This window comes from Vicugna pacos, chromosome 6, assembly GCF_048564905.1.
Source record: "Vicugna pacos chromosome 6, VicPac4, whole genome shotgun sequence".
Taxonomy (NCBI): Eukaryota; Metazoa; Chordata; class Mammalia; order Artiodactyla; family Camelidae; genus Vicugna; species Vicugna pacos.
The window spans coordinates 21,147,422-21,166,399 of NC_132992.1; the positions used below are offsets into that span (position 1 = coordinate 21,147,422).

Genomic DNA, 18,978 nt, shown 5'->3' on the forward strand with positions numbered 1-18,978 from the left:
TACCCACAAAAAGGAAGAGGGAAATGATTTAATTAATTTGAACCAAAGATCACACCAGTCCTATTCATTACTCACTGTTACATAATAAAATGGATGTTTTACTTAAACCAGGAACGATACTGCCTTTCCCAGTTCCACTGGAGAGGGAAGTTAATGGCCACACCCTGGGGTTTGGGGGAGAGAGCTGCACCCAGCAACGTCAGCAATTCCTGAAACAACTTGGATGGAACCCCAACCTCATGCCACACCCACATAGAACACCTCTGGGCAGAGAATAGCCCTTGGGAGGTATAAACATGCTCAGCTGCATGGCAAGGATAAACAGCAACCCATCCTTAGGGCATGGGCAGGCCAGAAACAGCCCAACAAGAAAGGCCCTTCACCTGTTCTCATCAGGCTATGGGCCTGGGCAATAAACACGTAAGGCTAGGAAGAGATGAAATTTGGAAAGGATTTACAGGTGATAACTATGGACCCTGTACCGTACAGTTTTCTGGCCATTATGGTAGTCACTACATGTGACTATTTAATGAAAATTTAAAATACGGTTTCTAGCTACATTTCAAATGTTCAATAGCTACAGGTATTAGTGAAGATTATAGAACATTTCCATCACTGCAGAAAGTTCTATTGGACAGTGCTGGTCTAGAGAACCTTTGGTTCCCCACATCATAGAGAAAAGACAGTATAAAGGGGGCTCATTTATTGTCACTGTTCCAAATGTACAAAAAAAATTAGAAAATAACCCCCCAACTCAATTCCCCCCACCCGCACAACAATCTCCCCAACACAAATAATTTTTCCCAAAACTGCAAACATAAACTGGTTCTGGTATTTTCATAAACAGTGCAGCTAAGAAACAGTTTAGAGAAAATTTAACAGGGTTCAGATTATATCCATTCTATCCTCTCAGCCCTGAGAGGTAATAATCCCGCATGGCTCCCGGTCTTCCCTAATGGTTTTCCCCATCTCTGGTGGAAGAGTCCTTTTACAAAGTGGTATGTTTGGCTGCTGCTTTAGAGATCTTCCTCTGCCTTCTTCTTCTTCTTCTTGGATTTTTCTTCTTGAATTACAGGGGGATTTGTTGCCTCTCGCTTTAAATAGCTAATAAAATCACTTAATTCACGGCCACCCTGAAAACAGAAAGATTACTCTGAAAATTTAAACTTTTAAAGAACCCTGGCTTGTTTTTGGCCAACAGGAAGACTTTTGAGTTTGTAAAAGCACATTAGCAACCACATATATTGACCACAAGACTGGAATTTCCAGTTACATAAACTTAAAGAACTGGACGTGTGTGTGTGTGTGTATTTGTAGAGAGATGAGACAATGCACTTACTTCATATTTCTTTGGATTTAGCTTCTTGTTGGCTGGAGAGAAGTAGATGGTAGGAAAACTGGGAAAAGAAAGAAGAGTGGACTAATTTCAAGTTCTAGACTAACTCTGACATCTACTTCCTCAGTAACTGTTTCTGGGAATCACCTCTCTTCATGGTTTCCAATCTTACCAGATACTATTCTCCATCAGTGGCTAGGTTACACCCTATCAAAACTCAGGAATAAGACAACTCACAAAATCTGTAGCAGTCATGTGGGGCCATGCTGCAGAACCTTTAAGCCAGGAAGGCACTGGGTGGTTCCGTACTCAACAGGAATATGAGGACTCCCCAAACCATGCCCAATGAAGAAATGGTTTACAAGCTTATCTTCCCCTATCAATTGCCTAGAGACTTTTACTAGTTTTTAATCTACTTACCCTCTGACTTCATATGGAGAAGGCACATCATTGGCTGTGGCATCCATCTTGGCTATGACAATATTTGGGTCTTTTCTGAGCTGTTAAAAAGGTTAGATCTTTAAATTTCAAGTTTTCAGTGACTGAGGGACACTTCGTCAATTTAGGGCTTAAAACGACCTTATTCTTTAAACACCTGGATAAGGTTTGCTGCTGAGATGGGAAGAGTAGTGATACTTGCACACAGTATCTAACCTTCCATAAGCTTCCCTTTTCTCTCTTGGCTCCTACATATTAAGACTCCCTATACAGCCACCTTCAAAATTACCTAGCCCAAGTAAGATTTTACAAGGGCTAAACAAAAGTGTTTTAAAATGAAGGAACATAATGAATTCATCTAAGTCATTACCAAAATTCAGTAGCCAGGATAATTTTAACCACAATCTAGATTGAATCTAAGGAGTGGAATGTTAAAGCAGGTATCTGAGGCACTGAACAGACTAGAGACACTAGAGGGCAGTCAGGAGAAAGTGAATAAACAGATGGAAAAAATCTACCAGTACTTTGGTTCTGAAATAATTATAACTAATTACCCAATGCTGAATGTGAACTTCCCAACTCAAACCTTTTCTTAGAATATGGTTTAGACTTACTTTCTCTCCCAGTTCTTTATACTTCGGCTCCAGATTCTTACAGTGACCACACCAAGGAGCATAAAATTCAATCAGCACATCTTTATTTTCATCATTCACTATTTCATCAAAATTCTCTGCTACCACCACCTGGAAAACGGAAGATTCTCTAGTTGATAAAGCCAGTTAAATAAATTCACGAGCTGTATTTCTTTCTGGACCCAATCCCTCTCAAATTTGTTGTGTTGCCACTGAAAATATGTTACTGAAACCCAACTCACATTTAATAGACTACATTAAGATGTTACTTTTCCCCAGAAACCAACTCATTCCCATGTCTGTCACCTGTCAAACTAAGTTCAGGAAGTCAGAGTGCTACCCAACCCTTCCTTAAAATAATCTCAGAGCAAAAATCTTAAAACTGTTCTTAGGGGTTAACTTGCTCTGTCCCCCAAAAAACCTAGCCCTAATATAAATATCATCAGAAATTTCTATGAAGGTTTATACTCCTGTCCCTACTGACATTATGAGCTCTGCCAGTGCTTATTTTATGACTAAGGGAGGTGAAGACAAACAAAAACAAAACTCAATAGCCAACAAGGTCTTCACTCAGACCCAGCATTTCTAAAATAAAGTGAGGAGGGGCGGCTGTGTAGAGGCTTGGGGAGACTGTGGGCGCCTCACCTTTACAGGTCCATCATTGCTCTCTGGAATAGGCTCAGACTTCAGGTATCTCTTCAGGTTGCCATCAAAGTAATCCTGCAGGAATCTCTCAAGAGCCTTGCCATCACGCCTGCAATTGGAAAAAACAAGGATCAGATTTAACTAACTCCCACCATTGAAAGAACTAAAAGCAGTTTCTTATAATAGTTTCTACATATTTTAGCTTAAATTTCCAGGCTAGAAAGCAAGTAGAAGGCAAAAAAAAGGGGGGGGGGTCGTCTTATCTCTCAAAATACAGAACTATAGACTAAACAAGAAACCAACCACCTCCTTGTATTTCTAACGTGTTCTTTGTGGACGAAAGGTCAGAGAAGGAAGAAAACACTGGTCCTTCTGGAAATTCAATTCTGCAAAAGAACTAGGTCTTGTTTTGTTGCTCTGGAGAATGGTGTCTATTTATGGTATTTTGTTTTACTGATTCACTCACAGGAAGATTTTTCTCTTGTACTGATCTCCCAAAGTCTCAGAAGGTGATGGTCAAAATTGTCTGGGGTCTTAAGATCTTTCCAATTCCCTGAGTTTACTTTAGGCCAATGTGGTATTCCAAGAAGAAAAGGCATTCTGTAGGGATGGGAGGGGACTGGGGTGGTTTGAAATTATATCAGTCTCAAAGAGACCACCTAATGTTCTCTATCTACTGTTTCTAATGGCAGAGTGGAAACAATCATGTAAAAATTCCAAGCTGCCATCTTTTTGTTACTTTTCAGAATTTAAGAATCATGACCCTTAAAGTATGTATGATTAATTGAGAAAAGTGACAATCTTGACTAGGAGACCTAGCTTCACATTCCTCTGTTCTTCTTTATAAACCCTCAGTAGTATAAAAGGCTTTAATATTTCTTTGCAGAATCAAATCCCTAACCCACGCTAACTTTTAACTCACGAGAACTCCTCTTGCATAACAAACTTCTCTCCTTTTGCAGTCCTGATAGCAACAACAGGAACCTCTCCAGCAGTGCTTTCCAAGCCAAAATCAGAAAGTTCATGACTAAAGGTTTTGCGGCTAGCTACAGCAAAGTTGAGTTTCTTCCCAGCATCCAGGAATTTCTTTGCCACCATCATCACTCTATGGGAAACAGGAGATATTAATGGCAAGATTATACTAGGGTGGTAAAGCACTTCTGAAACCAAGCAAAAGGCTAGAAAGCAAAGTTTAACAGTCCATGCAGCCCTCTGGAATCAGTGTGAACTTGTGTTCTTGGGCACTGGCATAGGATTATGGTATACTTCAATGTCTTACTGAACTTCATTGCCAAACTTGTGGTACCCAAACAAATAGTCCGTTCCCACTGAATCTTGCTGTATTATTTAACTGTAAAATATTGCAGGCATAATAACTGACTTGCAGAGAAAATTTATAAGGATAAAATGCACTGAGAGTCTCAATGGGCAAGAAGGCACAATGTTTCAAAGTATACTTTAGGTCACATTTGCATCTTTTACTGGGAGGTTAGGAATTGGCTGTGTCACAAGGCAAAGGAGCACCTATGGAAGTTGTGCCCAGCAGACGCTGGAAGCAGTTTGTTATTTGCCCTTATGGCTTCAAATGTAGTTTTGGAGAGCCAATTGTTCCCATTCTTATCTGTCCTCATATCACATGTGGTAACAGGATAGTTAGAAGGAACTGTTTATGCACTGAGTAACCTTGTTTACACAGGGGAAAAAATGATTTTTATTACCTGTTTCTCCAGTAGTTGGAACCTTTAGCATTCTTTTCATAGTCCACATCATAGTAAGCCAAAAGTAAGTCCTTGCCTTGTATCAAATCTTTATTGTCTTCTGTCATGTGAGGGCAGATACCAAAACTGCAGTGAAAAAAAATCTATTATCAAATTTGACAGGCTTATAGCTAAATTATGGAATTATCACAAAGTAACTGATAGTACTTAAAAAGAAAGAAATTTTCAACGTATAGGATAAGTATAGGATAAGTACTGAGCAATGTACGTTACAGAACCACAATAGGAGTTCTAGGGCCCAAACGTTACTGCTTTAATATAAACTTCAACTATTATCATTACAATCAAGTGATCAGACTATTTACTCCAAAACATGGCTCTGCTTAGTAACACAGGTAAACAAACTAAAATGAAGCCAATTAATTCCAAAAAATTATAAAGAGGTACTCACATGTTTTCCTGGATAAATTTTTTAATCTTGCCACTGGTCATTTTCTCTTCTGTATATGCCACAGTCTTGTCCTCAAACTTGTTTATCAGATGTGAAGGGCGAAACAAGGTGATACCCCTTTAAAAAAAAAAAAAAAAGTCTTAGTAGGTAGGTAGACAACAGAAGACCTGTCTCCCATCTTTTATTTAAAACTCAGATGATCTACTCTTGCTGCCACTACTCCTGTCACCATTTAAGCACATAAGGACTCTTTTCTGGGACCATAGCATTGGCACCTTAACCTTCTCATCAACACTAAAGAGCTAACCACCTTACTCTCAAGTGCAATAATTGGGTATGATGAGAGTTTAATAAAACTCTGGGTTGGAAACTTAGGAGACTGTGGTTCTAATTCTCGTTCCACCACTAATTTCAAAGACCTTGGGCCAGGTATTAATTTAATCCTCCTGGGCTTCAGCTTTTTCATCAGTGCAAAAAGGAGTTTGAGTAGAAAATTAATTTCCAAACTTTATTGGAAGGTACCTTGCCCTGCCTCTTTGAAAATTCAACCCTCCCACACAGGAAGAAAACTACTTCATTAGAGAAAGTATCTTCAAAAGTCCTTCCAGCTATATAAAATTCTGTAGGTAGGTATATGATTACAGATAATGTTTAGCTTGAGTTCATTAGAAATGTCTTTGTTCTACATTTCTCCATCCCAATAAACCAAGTTTACAAATTTTTCTCTCACTGGTACTACTTTGCCTCTCTACCTAAGCCAAGCTTTCCTCATTCCATTAGAATACTGAAGGAAAATTCCTTCTTTACTTTCTAGCCTTTTGTTCAGCTAAAACTGAACCCCAATTTGGTTCTGAGTCACAGGTTTATATCTAGCACAAGCTTTCCCAGAAAATACCACTGTTGTAACTACCAGCATCTAGCCTCTAGTGTCTCTTTCATTCATTCCTCCTCCCCATACTACACACTCATATACAATTTTATCACTTGTTTTGGGCCAGGTGTCTGCACCTTTAAGTTCTTATACCCCGCCCCCACTCTTCCAATATTAACCATTAACTTTATGTCACTTAAAACATAGGCATTTTCATACGACACAGGGAAATTAGATGGCAAAAGGAAACCTAAGACAAACGTACTGGGCAACCAAGAATGTGAACAGGTCTAAGATTTAAGTATAGTTACCAATTTCAGAGCAGTTTATTGTCAAAAAAAAAAAAAAGAAATCAGATCATTCCAAATATGTTTAATGATGATATGGTGTTGGGGAACACAAGAAGACCTTAAGACACCCTTCATATAAGGTCTCAATAAGTCACCTGATCAGAGGCTTTAAATGGCAAGCGTGAGAGGCAGATACAGTGAACAAACCTAAGATTAACAGGCTGATAGTTGCTGTGCTTAATGAGCCACAAGTGGCTCCGCATTTATAGACCTGGTGTCTCTTAATTTAAAAGGCAGCAGTGGGGAGGCTATAGCTCAGTGGAAGAGTGCCTGCTTAGCATGCATGAGGTCCTGGGTTCCATTTCCAATTCCTCCATTAAAAAAATAAATAAACCTAAAATTAAACCTAATTACCACCCCCTAAAAAAAAAAGGGCAGTAGAGCCTCGTGGTCAAGCCTAACAGCTCTGCAGCCAGCCCTTCCAGCTGCAAAGGTTCAAATCCTAGTTCTGCCACTTACTGTCAGTGTGAAGCTTCACTTCTGTGTGTGCTTTCTCCTCTGTAAAATGGGGATTTGTAATGACAGATCTGTCTCACCAGGTTGTTAAGAGGGTTAAATGAGTTAACAGTAAATGGCACATAGTAAAAACCGCATATTTTGTTAGATATAAATAAATAACACTAACCCTTGGCACACTTTTCTTCCTGCTTTATATGTTCACCCTGAGTGATCTCATCTAGTCCCATGGTTTCAATAACCACTATGTGGTTGGCCTATAATCCTTTATCTCTAGTTCAGAACTTTTCCTGAATTTTACTCTCATTAGTCCAGTTGTCCACTGGGTCCTCACTACCTGGATGTCTGACAAACTTCTCAAACTCACTGTGCCAAAACAGAATTCATCATCATTCCTTTCTAATTTGTTTCTCCTTTTCTTTTTCCTAGTTGGATGATGACTGTCACTGGCCCACTCATCCAAGTCTTTAGAAACCTAGATTCACTATAGAGCTTCCCTTTTTCACACAAGGCTAGGATGTGCAGGATTTCAAAAATCCTATTATTTACATTTTTAATACTCCTTTTTCGCCATTGCCCCTAACACTGCTTTAATTTAGACTCTTACCCTTAGTTTAGACTCTCCTAACTGCCTTGTCTCCCCTCCCCTTTCAAATCACCACTATATGGGTGCCTTTTCTGGCAGAACAGTGACTTGTCTTCTGAAACAAAATTAATCACATTACTCTCTAGCTCAAAGTCTTTCAGTGGCTGCCAAATGCCTAAAAGGTAAAATCTGAATTGCTCTGTGTGGCACTTAAGCTCTTCTATAATTTGGCCTCTGCTTACCTCTCCAATCTTACCTTTCACTATGACCTCATTTATGAACAATACTCCAGCAGAACTACAGTCCCAATATGCCTAGGTCGCTTCACATCTTGGGGCCTTCACTCCTGCTGCTCTATCTGGAATAATTTTTATCCCACTGTCATACCCTGCCTGGAAAAACTTATCTTTCAAGATACACCTCAAGAGTCACCTCCTTGATGGAAGTTTTTTCCAGTGCTACTCCCCACCTCAAAAGAAAAAAATCACTCCCTTCTCTGTATTTCCAGTACATTCTGTGTATCTATCTACAATATCGATAATGCTCACTTACACTTATATTTTTAAATATATTCACTGTCTCCCGCTACTGGATACCGCCCAAGGGCAGCAACAGTTTCCAGTACTTAGCTTAATGCCAACTAAGTGCTCGATAAACCTTTTGGAAAACTATGCATAAAAATCACCAGTTCACACAATAGCACTTGATCAAGATGCAACAAGGACATTCAACTCAGTTACTTACTCTCCATCATCATCATATTTGTTCACCAGAGACTCAACATTGGTGTGTGCAAATCGGTAGTTATCCCTCAAGTTGCTGGCTGCTTTTAGAAACTCTGAGTGAGCTTCACTAAATAAATCCTTGAAAAAACCTATATAGAAAACGTCAAACACAAGGAAGAAACAGTAAGTGCTAAGACATACCCAAAACTTTAAAATTCTTCTGTTTTTCAAAGCCTTTTTCTATTATGGATAAGCAAAATGAGATAGGTAGGAGGACTGGGTCTGCTTTGCCATGACAACCGAGGACACTTTACAAAACTTTTAAGATAAGAATTCTTCCTCAAGGCCTTTAAAAAAACATTTCTGAGGGAGCCAAGAGGAAGATTTGTCAGGGTTCAAGTGTTAATTCCAGTTTATCACAACCGAAAACTTTTGAGCAAATTGTTTAACTTCTTAGAGTTTCAGAGACTATTTCAGGTGTCAGAGGATTAAATAAGACAATACATCAAAATAAACTGTAAATTAATTCATTATATTTTTTTCTATGTCTTACTTGTCTTTAGAACCTTAAGTCTAGAAAAGTTATCAAAACCTAAATGTTTATTAAATGTCTGCTTATGGTTAATTCCATGTAAAAGATACAGAATCAGTAAAATCCAGATGATAAGAAGTGGATTTTAGTCAAATTTTAATAATAAACCATATTCTACTGCCAGAGAGTCAATTTTATTACAGTAATTAGGAGATTAAGAGAAGCACAAGCTTGTATGTTTAAATTTAATTTTAGTGAAATATATTATACATTACATTTAAAACAAAACAAAAAACACCCAAGATGTAGAATGTGTTTAACTGGCTCAAGTTTGTTTTTTGGGTTTTTTTTTTTTAAACGTTTTTTTAATTGAGTTATAGCCATTTTACAATGTTGTGGCTCAAGTTATTTTAAAAATAAATGAGATATTACAACACTTAAGAAAGCAAAGATTGCTATAAATATATACACAATCCTAGCAATTTGACTGTAAATTCCCCTATGACTGTGCAAACAGACACAGGTTTATTATTTACTTGTATCCTCCCATCTTAAACCCGATTTTCAATATTCACTACCCTACTGAGTTAAATCTGAGATTAAGAAGTGATAAGAAAAACTGAAGATATTCCTATTTCAGTCCCTTAATTGAAATTAAGTCTTCACATCTGTAAGAATACAAAGTCACTCAAATAAATAACACCAGTTATTTCCACATTATAGTAATACTGTGAGTATAATAATTCTGTGAGTTTTCTTTTCAACTGCCCCTAAGTTTCCTAAACAGTTTTAACTTTGTTGTTTATTCACACTGAGGGCTTTTGAAACTATGTTGATAATTTTGTGGCAGAATCAAATATTTGCTACTTACCCACCACAGAAGCATCTTTATCACTAATGAACTTTTCAAATTCTTCCTCAGTCCTGAGAGGAACTGAAGCTGGTCCAGCCTGCTTCTTCAGGTGGCTGACAATTCCATCTTAAAAGGCAAGATGAAAGATTATAGCAACACACATTAATAATTTTTGAAAAGGTAATCATTCACATGACTCAAAGTTTAAAAGGTTCAAAAGGGTATACAATGAAGGTTTCTTCAAATCCTTGTCCCTAGTTACTCAGTTTCCCCACTACAGGATTAATATTTCAGTTTTTTGTATCTCATCCTAAACATATTATTCATAAACAAGCTTTACACATTTTTTCTCCTCAAATGGCAGCATACATATATGCTGCTCTGTATCTTATTTTTGTCATTTAACATAGTTTAGAGATATATACATAAAGAGCTACCTCAATCTTTTTTATAGCCATGGTGTTTCATTGTATTATGGATGTACCATAATTTATTTAAATAGTCACAGTTGAACATGTTTCCCATTTCTTGCTGTTATAAATTATTCTGCAATAAACAACCATTATACTAACGTCCCTTTACATGTGATTGAGTTTACCTGTAAGGTAAATTCCTAGAGGTGGATTCACTGGGTCAAGGAGTACCTGCATTTATAATTATTTAACTGCCTCCTGAAGAGATTGTACTTATTTATAGCCCTACCAGTCACGTTTTCAAGTGTTTATAAATATAAATAATACCTCTGAGCATGTTCTCTGCCTATAACAATCTTTCCCCAGATATCTACCTGGCTCCCTTCCTCAGCTTCCTCTTTTTGAGGTCTTTATTCAAAATGTCATCTTGTCAAGGAAGCCTCCCCTGACCATTCCTTGTTAACTAAAACCTATTCAACCTCCAACACTCCCTTATCTCCTTTCCTTGCTTTTCTTACAGCACATTTCATCCATCTAATTAAGACACGGTATCATTATTTGTCTTTCTCTCTCCATTACAGAGTAAATTCCAAATGGGTAGGGATTTTTGTCTGCCTTGCTCACTGATATATATCTAGCTCTAAGAAAAATACCTAGCACATAACAAGTTCAAAAAATATCCATTTTGCAAATAAGTTAAATGAGTAAGCAAATCCTTTATCAAGTGGCACAAAGAGTCATATGTAGCCTTATGTTTAGAAGCAGAAAATGCAGTGAATCGGCTAGCTTGTACTGGGGTTTAATTATATACAGGTCCAACTATGCCATGTATGGGATCCACCCAAATCACACTTTCCTACTGATGATGAAATGGGCTAAGTAAGTAAAATGATTTGGAAATAATAACCACACACACACACACACACACACACACACACACACAAAACTTGTTTTAATTTAAGCCTAGCTGACAGGCCATTATTATACTTTCTCCTGGGCTCCAGTGAAACCATTCACAGACTCACAATGGTCCCAGGTCAACAGAGGCAGTGCTGCTCCTCCGTAATATCACACCTCTCATCCTGTTCCTCTTCTGAGAGTTCTAACGATTTACTAATTGACGGAGAAAGTACTTCCAGACTCTTTTAGTTCTTTCGGGTATATACCCAGAAGTGTAATTGGTGGATCATATACTAATCTTATTTTTATTTTTTCAGGAGCCACCATACTGTTTTCCACTGAGGCTGCATGCACCATTTTAAGTTCACACCAACAGTGTAGAATGGTTCCAGTTTCTCCACATCCTTGCCAACAGTTGTTCTTTTCTTTTCTTTGATAGTAGCCATCCTAACAAATGTGAAGTGGTTATCTATATCTATATATATTTTTAAACTTGTTTGCTGCTTTCTCTTCATCTCCCAGAATGTAAGCATCACAAGAATATGAACCTTGGGCAGAAGGGTATAGCTCAGTAGCAGAGCGCATGCTTAGCATGCATGAGGTCCAGGGTTCAATCCCCACTACCTCCATTAAAAAAACAACAATAAATAAATCTAATTACCCCCCCAAACAAAAACCAAAAAAACCCCACAAAAAACCAAAAGTCAAACCAAAACAAAACAACAAGAATATGAACCTTGTGTTTTGTTTATCAGTAAATACTGGGCACTTACTATATCTAGAATATCTAGCACAGAGCAGGTACTCAATAAATGGTTGTCAAATTAACAAAACACCCAGTAGACCTTATAACTTCAAGTATTTTCTACATTACTTACATAATCTGTTCATTTAGAGAAGTCTTTTGTTAGCTACCAAACTGACCTATTAGATGAGGAATTGTTAAGACCTAAAGTATATTGTATAGAAAATGTCATGTTCTCACTACAAAGAACAGGTTACTGAAACAACAGATGCAGTTTCCAGAATGTAATTCAGGATCCTTACCGGCAGTCCTGGGCCCATCGTAAGCACCTGCTTCTTCACCATCTCTAAATATCTTCAGGGTTGGATATCCATTGACTCCATACTTATTACAGGTGTTTGTGTTGGCAGTACAATCAACCTAAAGATTAAAATACAGGAACCATTTGTCATCCAAATGCCTGTTGCAGGTTCTTCCTATATTCCCAAAATATTAAGATTGGTCAAATTATACAAGATTAAGCAATTCTTGGCACACATCCCACAGAACGTTCGATTTTAAAAGCAGACTAGTGCTGTGCTAGCTATGTCAGAACCACCTAAGGTAGATTCCTGGACCTCATACAAAATGCACAAATGACTATTTCACTTCTGCCCTTAGAGTCTCTATTGTCTAAAGCAGTGGTCTCTACTTCTTCTTCCCTCTCAGAATATGTGAGGGATAAATCACTTAAATTAGAAACAGTGGCTTACTTTCATAATGATTATCATCAATGGGATGTACGAATGGGTGACCCTTCCTTTTAAGTGAGGTGGGGTATAATGTGATCTGGCAAGTCACCACAGGGATATTAGCAAAGAAAGATACTGATCCTTAAACATGCTCCCTGAGCTAGTTTGAATCTAGGCTAAACTATAACATGACAGAACTGGTGAGATCTATCAGGAAGAAGAAAAACAATTTCCATCTATTTAGCCACTTATTCCAAACTAGGCAATGCTATTGGCACTTGGCACATATTACCTCATTTAATCCCCACAAGATTCTGAGGTACGATCCCAATGCTTTAACATAAGCTGAAGTTCAGAACAGAAATGCGTCTATAGTGACAGAGGCTATAGCCTCATTAATCATAATTGAACTTTTTTTTCCTATGGCAAGCTGCCACAGAACATCAGGATTAAAAACAGTTCCAACAACAGTCCTATATATGTATGAACTATTTGAGGCTGGCCGAGATGTGAGCTTGTGGAGCAACTATGGGTTTACTACACAATAATGGCAAAATTCTGAAAGTATTACTTTGATTGGAAAAGCAAGCACCAAGTTTACAGATGACCAGTTAGTTACATACTTATCAACATCCTCATGTTATCTTCTTATTCCCGTAATTGTGAATAACATAATAGTAGCTTAGGAAACTCATTTACTCAGTAATTTTCCTCTAACAACTAATTTTACTTTTCATATTTGCCCCTTAATTCTTACTTACCATATAGTTTGCTTCTTTCTCATACCAGTATTTCCCTTAGTTTTACTCCTTTTAATCTTTTGAAACCATAATTAATATAATAGTCAGTGTATTTGCCCAGAAACTATGTTCTTTTCTTAACACCGTAAGAGTAAGGGAAATCAATTTTAGTTTTTACCAACTACCATTTAAAATACCTATTTCCTTTAATGAAGACACTACCTATACTCACCTTTGCTAATGGGACTATTCCTTTTAATCTGGTAGCTGCAGCTTCATATTCAGGGGCAAGTCTCTTGCAGTGTCCACACCTATATAGATTGAATAAAAAAAAAAGCCAAATTCTCAGTTTAATCCTACTTGTTTGTTAACTTCGTTTCTCTAGGAAGGATCGGAAACTGTAATACTACTTTTGAATTAGTAGCTGCTTCCAAAAGCAAAAACATCACCTAAACAACATCCATTAATGATAAGGTAAACCAGAGCTCTCAGAGGTAAAGGTACTATCTCCAGCCTGAGGTCAACTCTACAGGACTGGCTCTATCTAGAGCAGCATCTATTTTCTCAATTAGAAGTGCAACTGAGTCCTGAAAACTGTAGTCAGAAGTATATTCCACATTAAAGAGGGAAAGAGCTCAAGGCTTTTTGACCAATTAATGAGTAAAAATAAAGGGCAAGACAGCAATTATCCCATTCCTGGTAGCATTTCCTAAAGGAAGATGCATATTTTCTCTTGGGAAATTAGCATTGTCACAGGTTCTTAAAAATATCGTGATTGAAACCTTATAAAGTCCCAAGTATGATTATAACATTTTAAGAATCACTGTCACGCACATTTTCGCCTTCCCTTCAATATGACTCTCTTTGACCAGAAACCCAGTTTGAGGGGGGAGTGGAATAAGGCCCAGAAGGTGCTCATTTGATATAAATAACTCTAGAAGCTCAACAGAGGCTTTTTTCTTCTCATCTGAGTTTCAACACAGCATTAGGAAGACATAGTTAAGACAGCAAGCTTGATTTTTAAGGCTACACAGTTCACCTGGCTATAAGAACTGATAAGAAGGCATTATGTCAATTAGAATTTTCCCAGAGGACCATCAGGAACACCTGTTCCTTTGCCCAGACAGCCCTAACAGTCCCATAGGCACACTGCATGTGCCACAGGGGGAGAAGCCTGTCAGTGTACAGCTAGCACCAGCTACAGATCATCTCTTCAAAAGTCAGTGGGTTGCAGAGGGATCACTTTGAGAAGGTGAGTAGTTCTGTGGCCTCCTCCATAGACAGCAAAGATAGAAAGAATTAGAAAACAGAAGGAAGGAAACACAGAAACTTGAGCTGATATATTTCATGGCCAAAAGTTGCAAAATTTATTTTACTAAGTAATGGATGGATAATAAGTAACTTGGAAACATTTTGCCCCTAAAACTTGTTTAAAATGAAGGACTATAATGGGGGTGGAGGGTGGGAAGGGATAGACTGGGATTTCAAAATTGTAGAATAGATAAACAAGATTACACTGTATATCACAGGGAAATACACACAAAATGTTATAACTCAGAGAAAAAAATGTGACAATGAGTGTGTATATGTCCATGAATGACTGAAAAATTGTGCTGAACACTGGAATTTGACACAAATTGTAAAATGATTATAAATCAATAAAAAATGTTAAAAAAAATACTGAAGGTAAAAATAAATAAATAAAATAAAATGAAGGACTATAAGAGTTTATCTTCTTCAAGGTCTTTGTAAGTCCTGTTTAAAAATAATCATTAGAAAGCTTAACTGAAAAAAAAAAAAGGAAAAGCTTAACTGAAGAAACAGTGATATAAAAAAAGACTATGATATTAGATGATACTTAGGGTAACATACATATTTACTAATAGTATAAAAGAACTAAATGATAAAAACCAAACTCAGGATGGGGGAGTACATAAGATGGAGCAGGGGTACACAGGTGACTTCAACTGTACTGGCTTTACTTTTTAGACTGGTTGGTGACTGAACAGTATTATACTGTATTTCACAGATGCACATTTTAACATAGCTGAAATTGGGATGTGTCTTACAATCATGTCATAATTTCAATGGTAAAATTTCTTTGTGAGACGTAAAATGAGTCCTCTCACAATTAGTGGCATCTTAGATGTATTTTTAATGTGGCATTATTGATATATGGTATTATACCCTCTGTATTCCATAGTAAATTAAAATTTCACATACTTGGATTGTAACAAAAATGCACAAATTCCAAATGATTTAATAAAATAACCAATTTAGCTGAGGAATTCAGGCTTTTGGGAACATAATAAGGGTTCAGAGGTTAAAAAGAATGTGTGTTACAGAGAGTAAGAATTGGAACTGGGGCCTAAAAGATTTACGGCTTTAGACAGGACACAGTAAGGTGTTTTAGATAAGGGGTATAGTAGAGCAAAGGTAAAGTTACTGTTGAGAATGATGCATTTAGAGAACTATGAAGGGTCTTTTTTCTGGTTAAGAGACAACTGCGTTATGGGTATTAAGAGATTTCTGTTGAACGGGTATGTAGCAATTGTCAAGAAAGCCAAGGCAACAGATACAAGAAGTTTCACCTTAACTACCTTAAAACACCTGAAGAGAAAAAAAAATAGTATAAAATAATTAGGCTAAACCAGTAGGTCTCTACACAGATGCATATAAAAAATGTTAAGCATTAAAAAAAAAATTGCATGCCTAGGCCCCACCCTGGGACTTACTGAATGATTTCTTCAGGAATCCAGGAGATAACCAGAGGTATGGGGGGAGTGTGTGTAAATGGCAAGGCTGGGACTGAAAACCCCTGCCTTAAGCACTGCTAATATCAGTAACAACATCTAATGTCCAAAGGGAGGACCTGTTTAACGAGTTCCAATGAGGCTGGAGGAGACTGCCCTCTTTAAATTCACAAGGAACGGAATTTAGATGGATTTTGAAAGTGATCATCAGGATTAATCACTACTTCTTTCACCCACTCCTAGATAGTATTAAAACACAAACAATCCCATTCATCTTCAGGGATGGCACCTAGCAGTTAATAATGAATCTCAACATACATTCACCCAACAATTACTACTACATGCCTGCCATGTGCCACATGCTACTTTAAGCTCTGATAGAAGAAAAATTGATACAGTCCTTTCCCTGTAGGAACACCAGTCTGGCAGGGGTGACAGACAGTATTCTTAGGTCCCAGAAGAGAGGAGGGAGGAATCAGGCAGTTGTCTAGGGAAGGAAGAAGTAACTTTTGAGGTAAACCTTGCTGTAAAGATTGCAGGGGTGGAGGAAGATGGGAATTCCAAGTAAAGGAATCAGTATGTATAAGAAATATTAAATACTGTATTTTATACTATCCACATGGTCTTTTTCTATACTCTGTAAACACTGTATATCAAATATTATTATTTAATACTACTGTCCTAGAAGGTAGGGCACAAATCTACAACATAAGAAGATGCTGAAGACTTTAAAACTTAACACTGATCAATAAATTTTCAGAAATTATCACAAATATTTAAATACTTCTGTTCCCCAGAGAAATTCAGATAGTCTCACTCTTACGAACTACATAGATGACAGACTCCACAATGGAAATAATTAGGCTAGAGAGTCAGTTGCAAAGAAATCTTTCACTTTCACTTGTAAAATGAAAGAGGAAAAAATACCCTAAAACAAATGAGAAAATAACTTGCTCAAAATAGGCTGTTAAACTCTTACTGTTCCTAACTTGTAAGCTAGTACTCCTGATCTGTACAAAAGAATACAGCAGTCAGACATTTCCAGCTGAAATATTAAAAAATAAAAAGTTGAATGTGAAGAAATAAGGATATTATCAACAGGAGACTTCTTTGATTTCAAATTACTCATTCAGAAAACTGATCCTTCTTGCAAGCACTGTGGCAACTGACCTTACCTTTCATGCCAATTAAAAGGAGACACCACAGCAGAGATCCACCCAGTTTTGGGGATAGTTTAGTGCATGATGGGATATGTAGTTTTTAGGGAAGCACATGAAACAATTTAAAATAGAACACCTTCAACTGGGAAAAAAAAAAATCTGTTTTAAACTAGTCTAATAGCTCACAATTCTACTGCAATTCACTTCACGTTGAACCCTGTAGTCACAGAGGCACCACACAGTTTTGATACAACTCCATACAGCCATTCTACTTACAGTAACACACCCTCAAAGTTAACAGCATGGTTATATAGTTGGGTAGAGTTGTTTCTAAGAGAATGTGAGTTTTAGAAATGTATAAGGACCACCTATGATTTGCAATTATGTGACTGTCGGTCAGCCACACAAATGCCCTGGACGCAAGCCACCAAATGAAAACAAAATTTGCTGCCTCTAAGCACACCCTTCTGGTTCAGGTGGTCTTCATTATAGGACTTCTCATGTAACCCTCAAGTCAGCTGAGTCTCTGCAGAGTGAAGACCAGAGTGAGAAGTTCACTATAGAAGTGAAAGTTATACACTAATTTTCTTTTACTGATACTTTTGAACATAATTTTCAATTAAGGGTCACTGTGGCATAAGAAAAATTAAGTACTCTAATTAGCATGGTCATACTGAGCTGTCCCGACTTAAGACAGTCATTGTTTGCTGCGGTAAGGATTTGGAGGTGAAAAAAAAAAAAAAACACCCAGGTTTACTGGGCCAGATATCCTATTCGCTCTCTCCCCGCCCCCACCCCCAGCTTTTTATTTCCAGTTAGTCCTACCCTAAGGAATTTATACCCTTGTTCAGTTAAGTCACCCTTCAGTGGAGTATTACTCCAACACTTACACTTTCTCATTGATGTCTTCTTTGGCATTTTTCAGGAATCCTAATTAAAACTGACAATCTAGACAGATTCTGACGGAATTACTTTGTTCATCTACTCTTTTTAACAGGAATTCTCCTAGAGCTGAGAAGTTACCAGCTTAACGGAAAATGTGTGCACCATGCGATGGATAAAATAATGGCCTGCCTCAAGAAAGCACTTATGACCATTCTGCAGCCACTGAGTGACCTTGGCTAGAAACCAATGGCTGCGTGGGGCAAGAAGGAAGTACCCCGGGAGCCCAGGGCCTCTGCACTTCGTGAAATGCTGGCTTTCAATATAAGGCCTTGGGATGCCTCGTGTATAGAATGAAACACAGTAACACTGACTCAGAAACTGTAAAGATACCAATCAAAGCGGGGGAGGGGAGGGTTAAACCCTCTGCAAATAGGAAGTGCCGCAAGAGTACCAAGGTAAGGATGTGGCCCTGTGTGAGAGGGGCCTCCGTGTTCTCCTTCAGGGGTGTCGCTCCCAGACGATCAGCACCGACTTCTCCGTTCTCTGCTCGGTTCCCCGGGGGTGGAAATCTGCCGGCCGCAGCCGGGCCCGCGAGAATGATGGAGGGAGCCGGCGCTACGCAGGCCCAACCGTTCCCGCGCCTTCGCCCCCGGCCCAGCCCGGCCCTCCCTCTCCCGCCCCGGCTGAGTGGCCTCACCAGGGGGCGAAGAACTCGACGAGCATGAGGCCCGCAGAGCCCGTGTCGGAGACGCGACTCTCGAAGTTGTCGTCCGTGAGTTCCAGCACATCGGAGGCAGCGGCAAGACGGGCCGCGGCCAGAAGCAGCGCCACGCCCGGAAACAGCGCTAGGCGGCGGAGGCGCATGGCGACGAGGTGAAGTGGGGGCGGCCAGGAGGGTCGGGGCTCGGCGGGGACTGCGGAGGCCGGGCCGGCAACCACGCACCCTCTGCCTGCGCTCGCGCGTCTGGCCCAGGCGGACCTGCAGCCGGAGGTCCCAACCCCCCAGCCCGGCTCGCGCCGCAGTGTGGCAGCCGCCGATTGGCTGCGCGGCGCCTGCG

General features: G+C 38.7%; 1 protein-coding gene across 1 annotated transcript; it reads right to left on the reverse strand.

Annotated features, from left to right (window-relative positions):
* Window positions 1–688: 688 nt before the first annotated feature.
* Window positions 689–18,940, reverse strand: PDIA3 (protein disulfide isomerase family A member 3). The gene is made up of 13 exons (XM_015237086.3): window positions 18,618–18,940; window positions 13,355–13,433; window positions 11,954–12,071; window positions 9,612–9,719; window positions 8,228–8,357; window positions 5,221–5,337; window positions 4,770–4,895; window positions 3,974–4,156; window positions 3,052–3,160; window positions 2,389–2,517; window positions 1,757–1,836; window positions 1,340–1,397; window positions 689–1,133 (listed from the first exon to the last, which is right to left on the reverse strand). Exons 1-13 carry the CDS (start codon window positions 18,782–18,784, stop codon window positions 1,017–1,019), a joined length of 1,521 nt encoding a protein of 506 aa, XP_015092572.3. The 5' UTR covers window positions 18,785–18,940; the 3' UTR covers window positions 689–1,016.
* Between the last annotated feature and the right edge of the window lie 38 nt (window positions 18,941–18,978).

Coding starts and splice junctions, on each gene's coding strand:
- PDIA3 (XM_015237086.3), bottom strand. CDS start 18,784: ATGCGCCTCCGCCGCCTAGCGCTGTTTCCGGGCGTGGCGCTGCTTCTG. Junction 5,338..8,227: donor AAATATGATGATGATGGAGA/GTAAGTAACTGA, acceptor TTTTTTTTAAAG/GGGTATCACCTTGTTTCGCC. Junction 1,134..1,339: donor TAAATCCAAAGAAATATGAA/GTAAGTGCATTG, acceptor TTCTGTTTTCAG/GGTGGCCGTGAATTAAGTGA.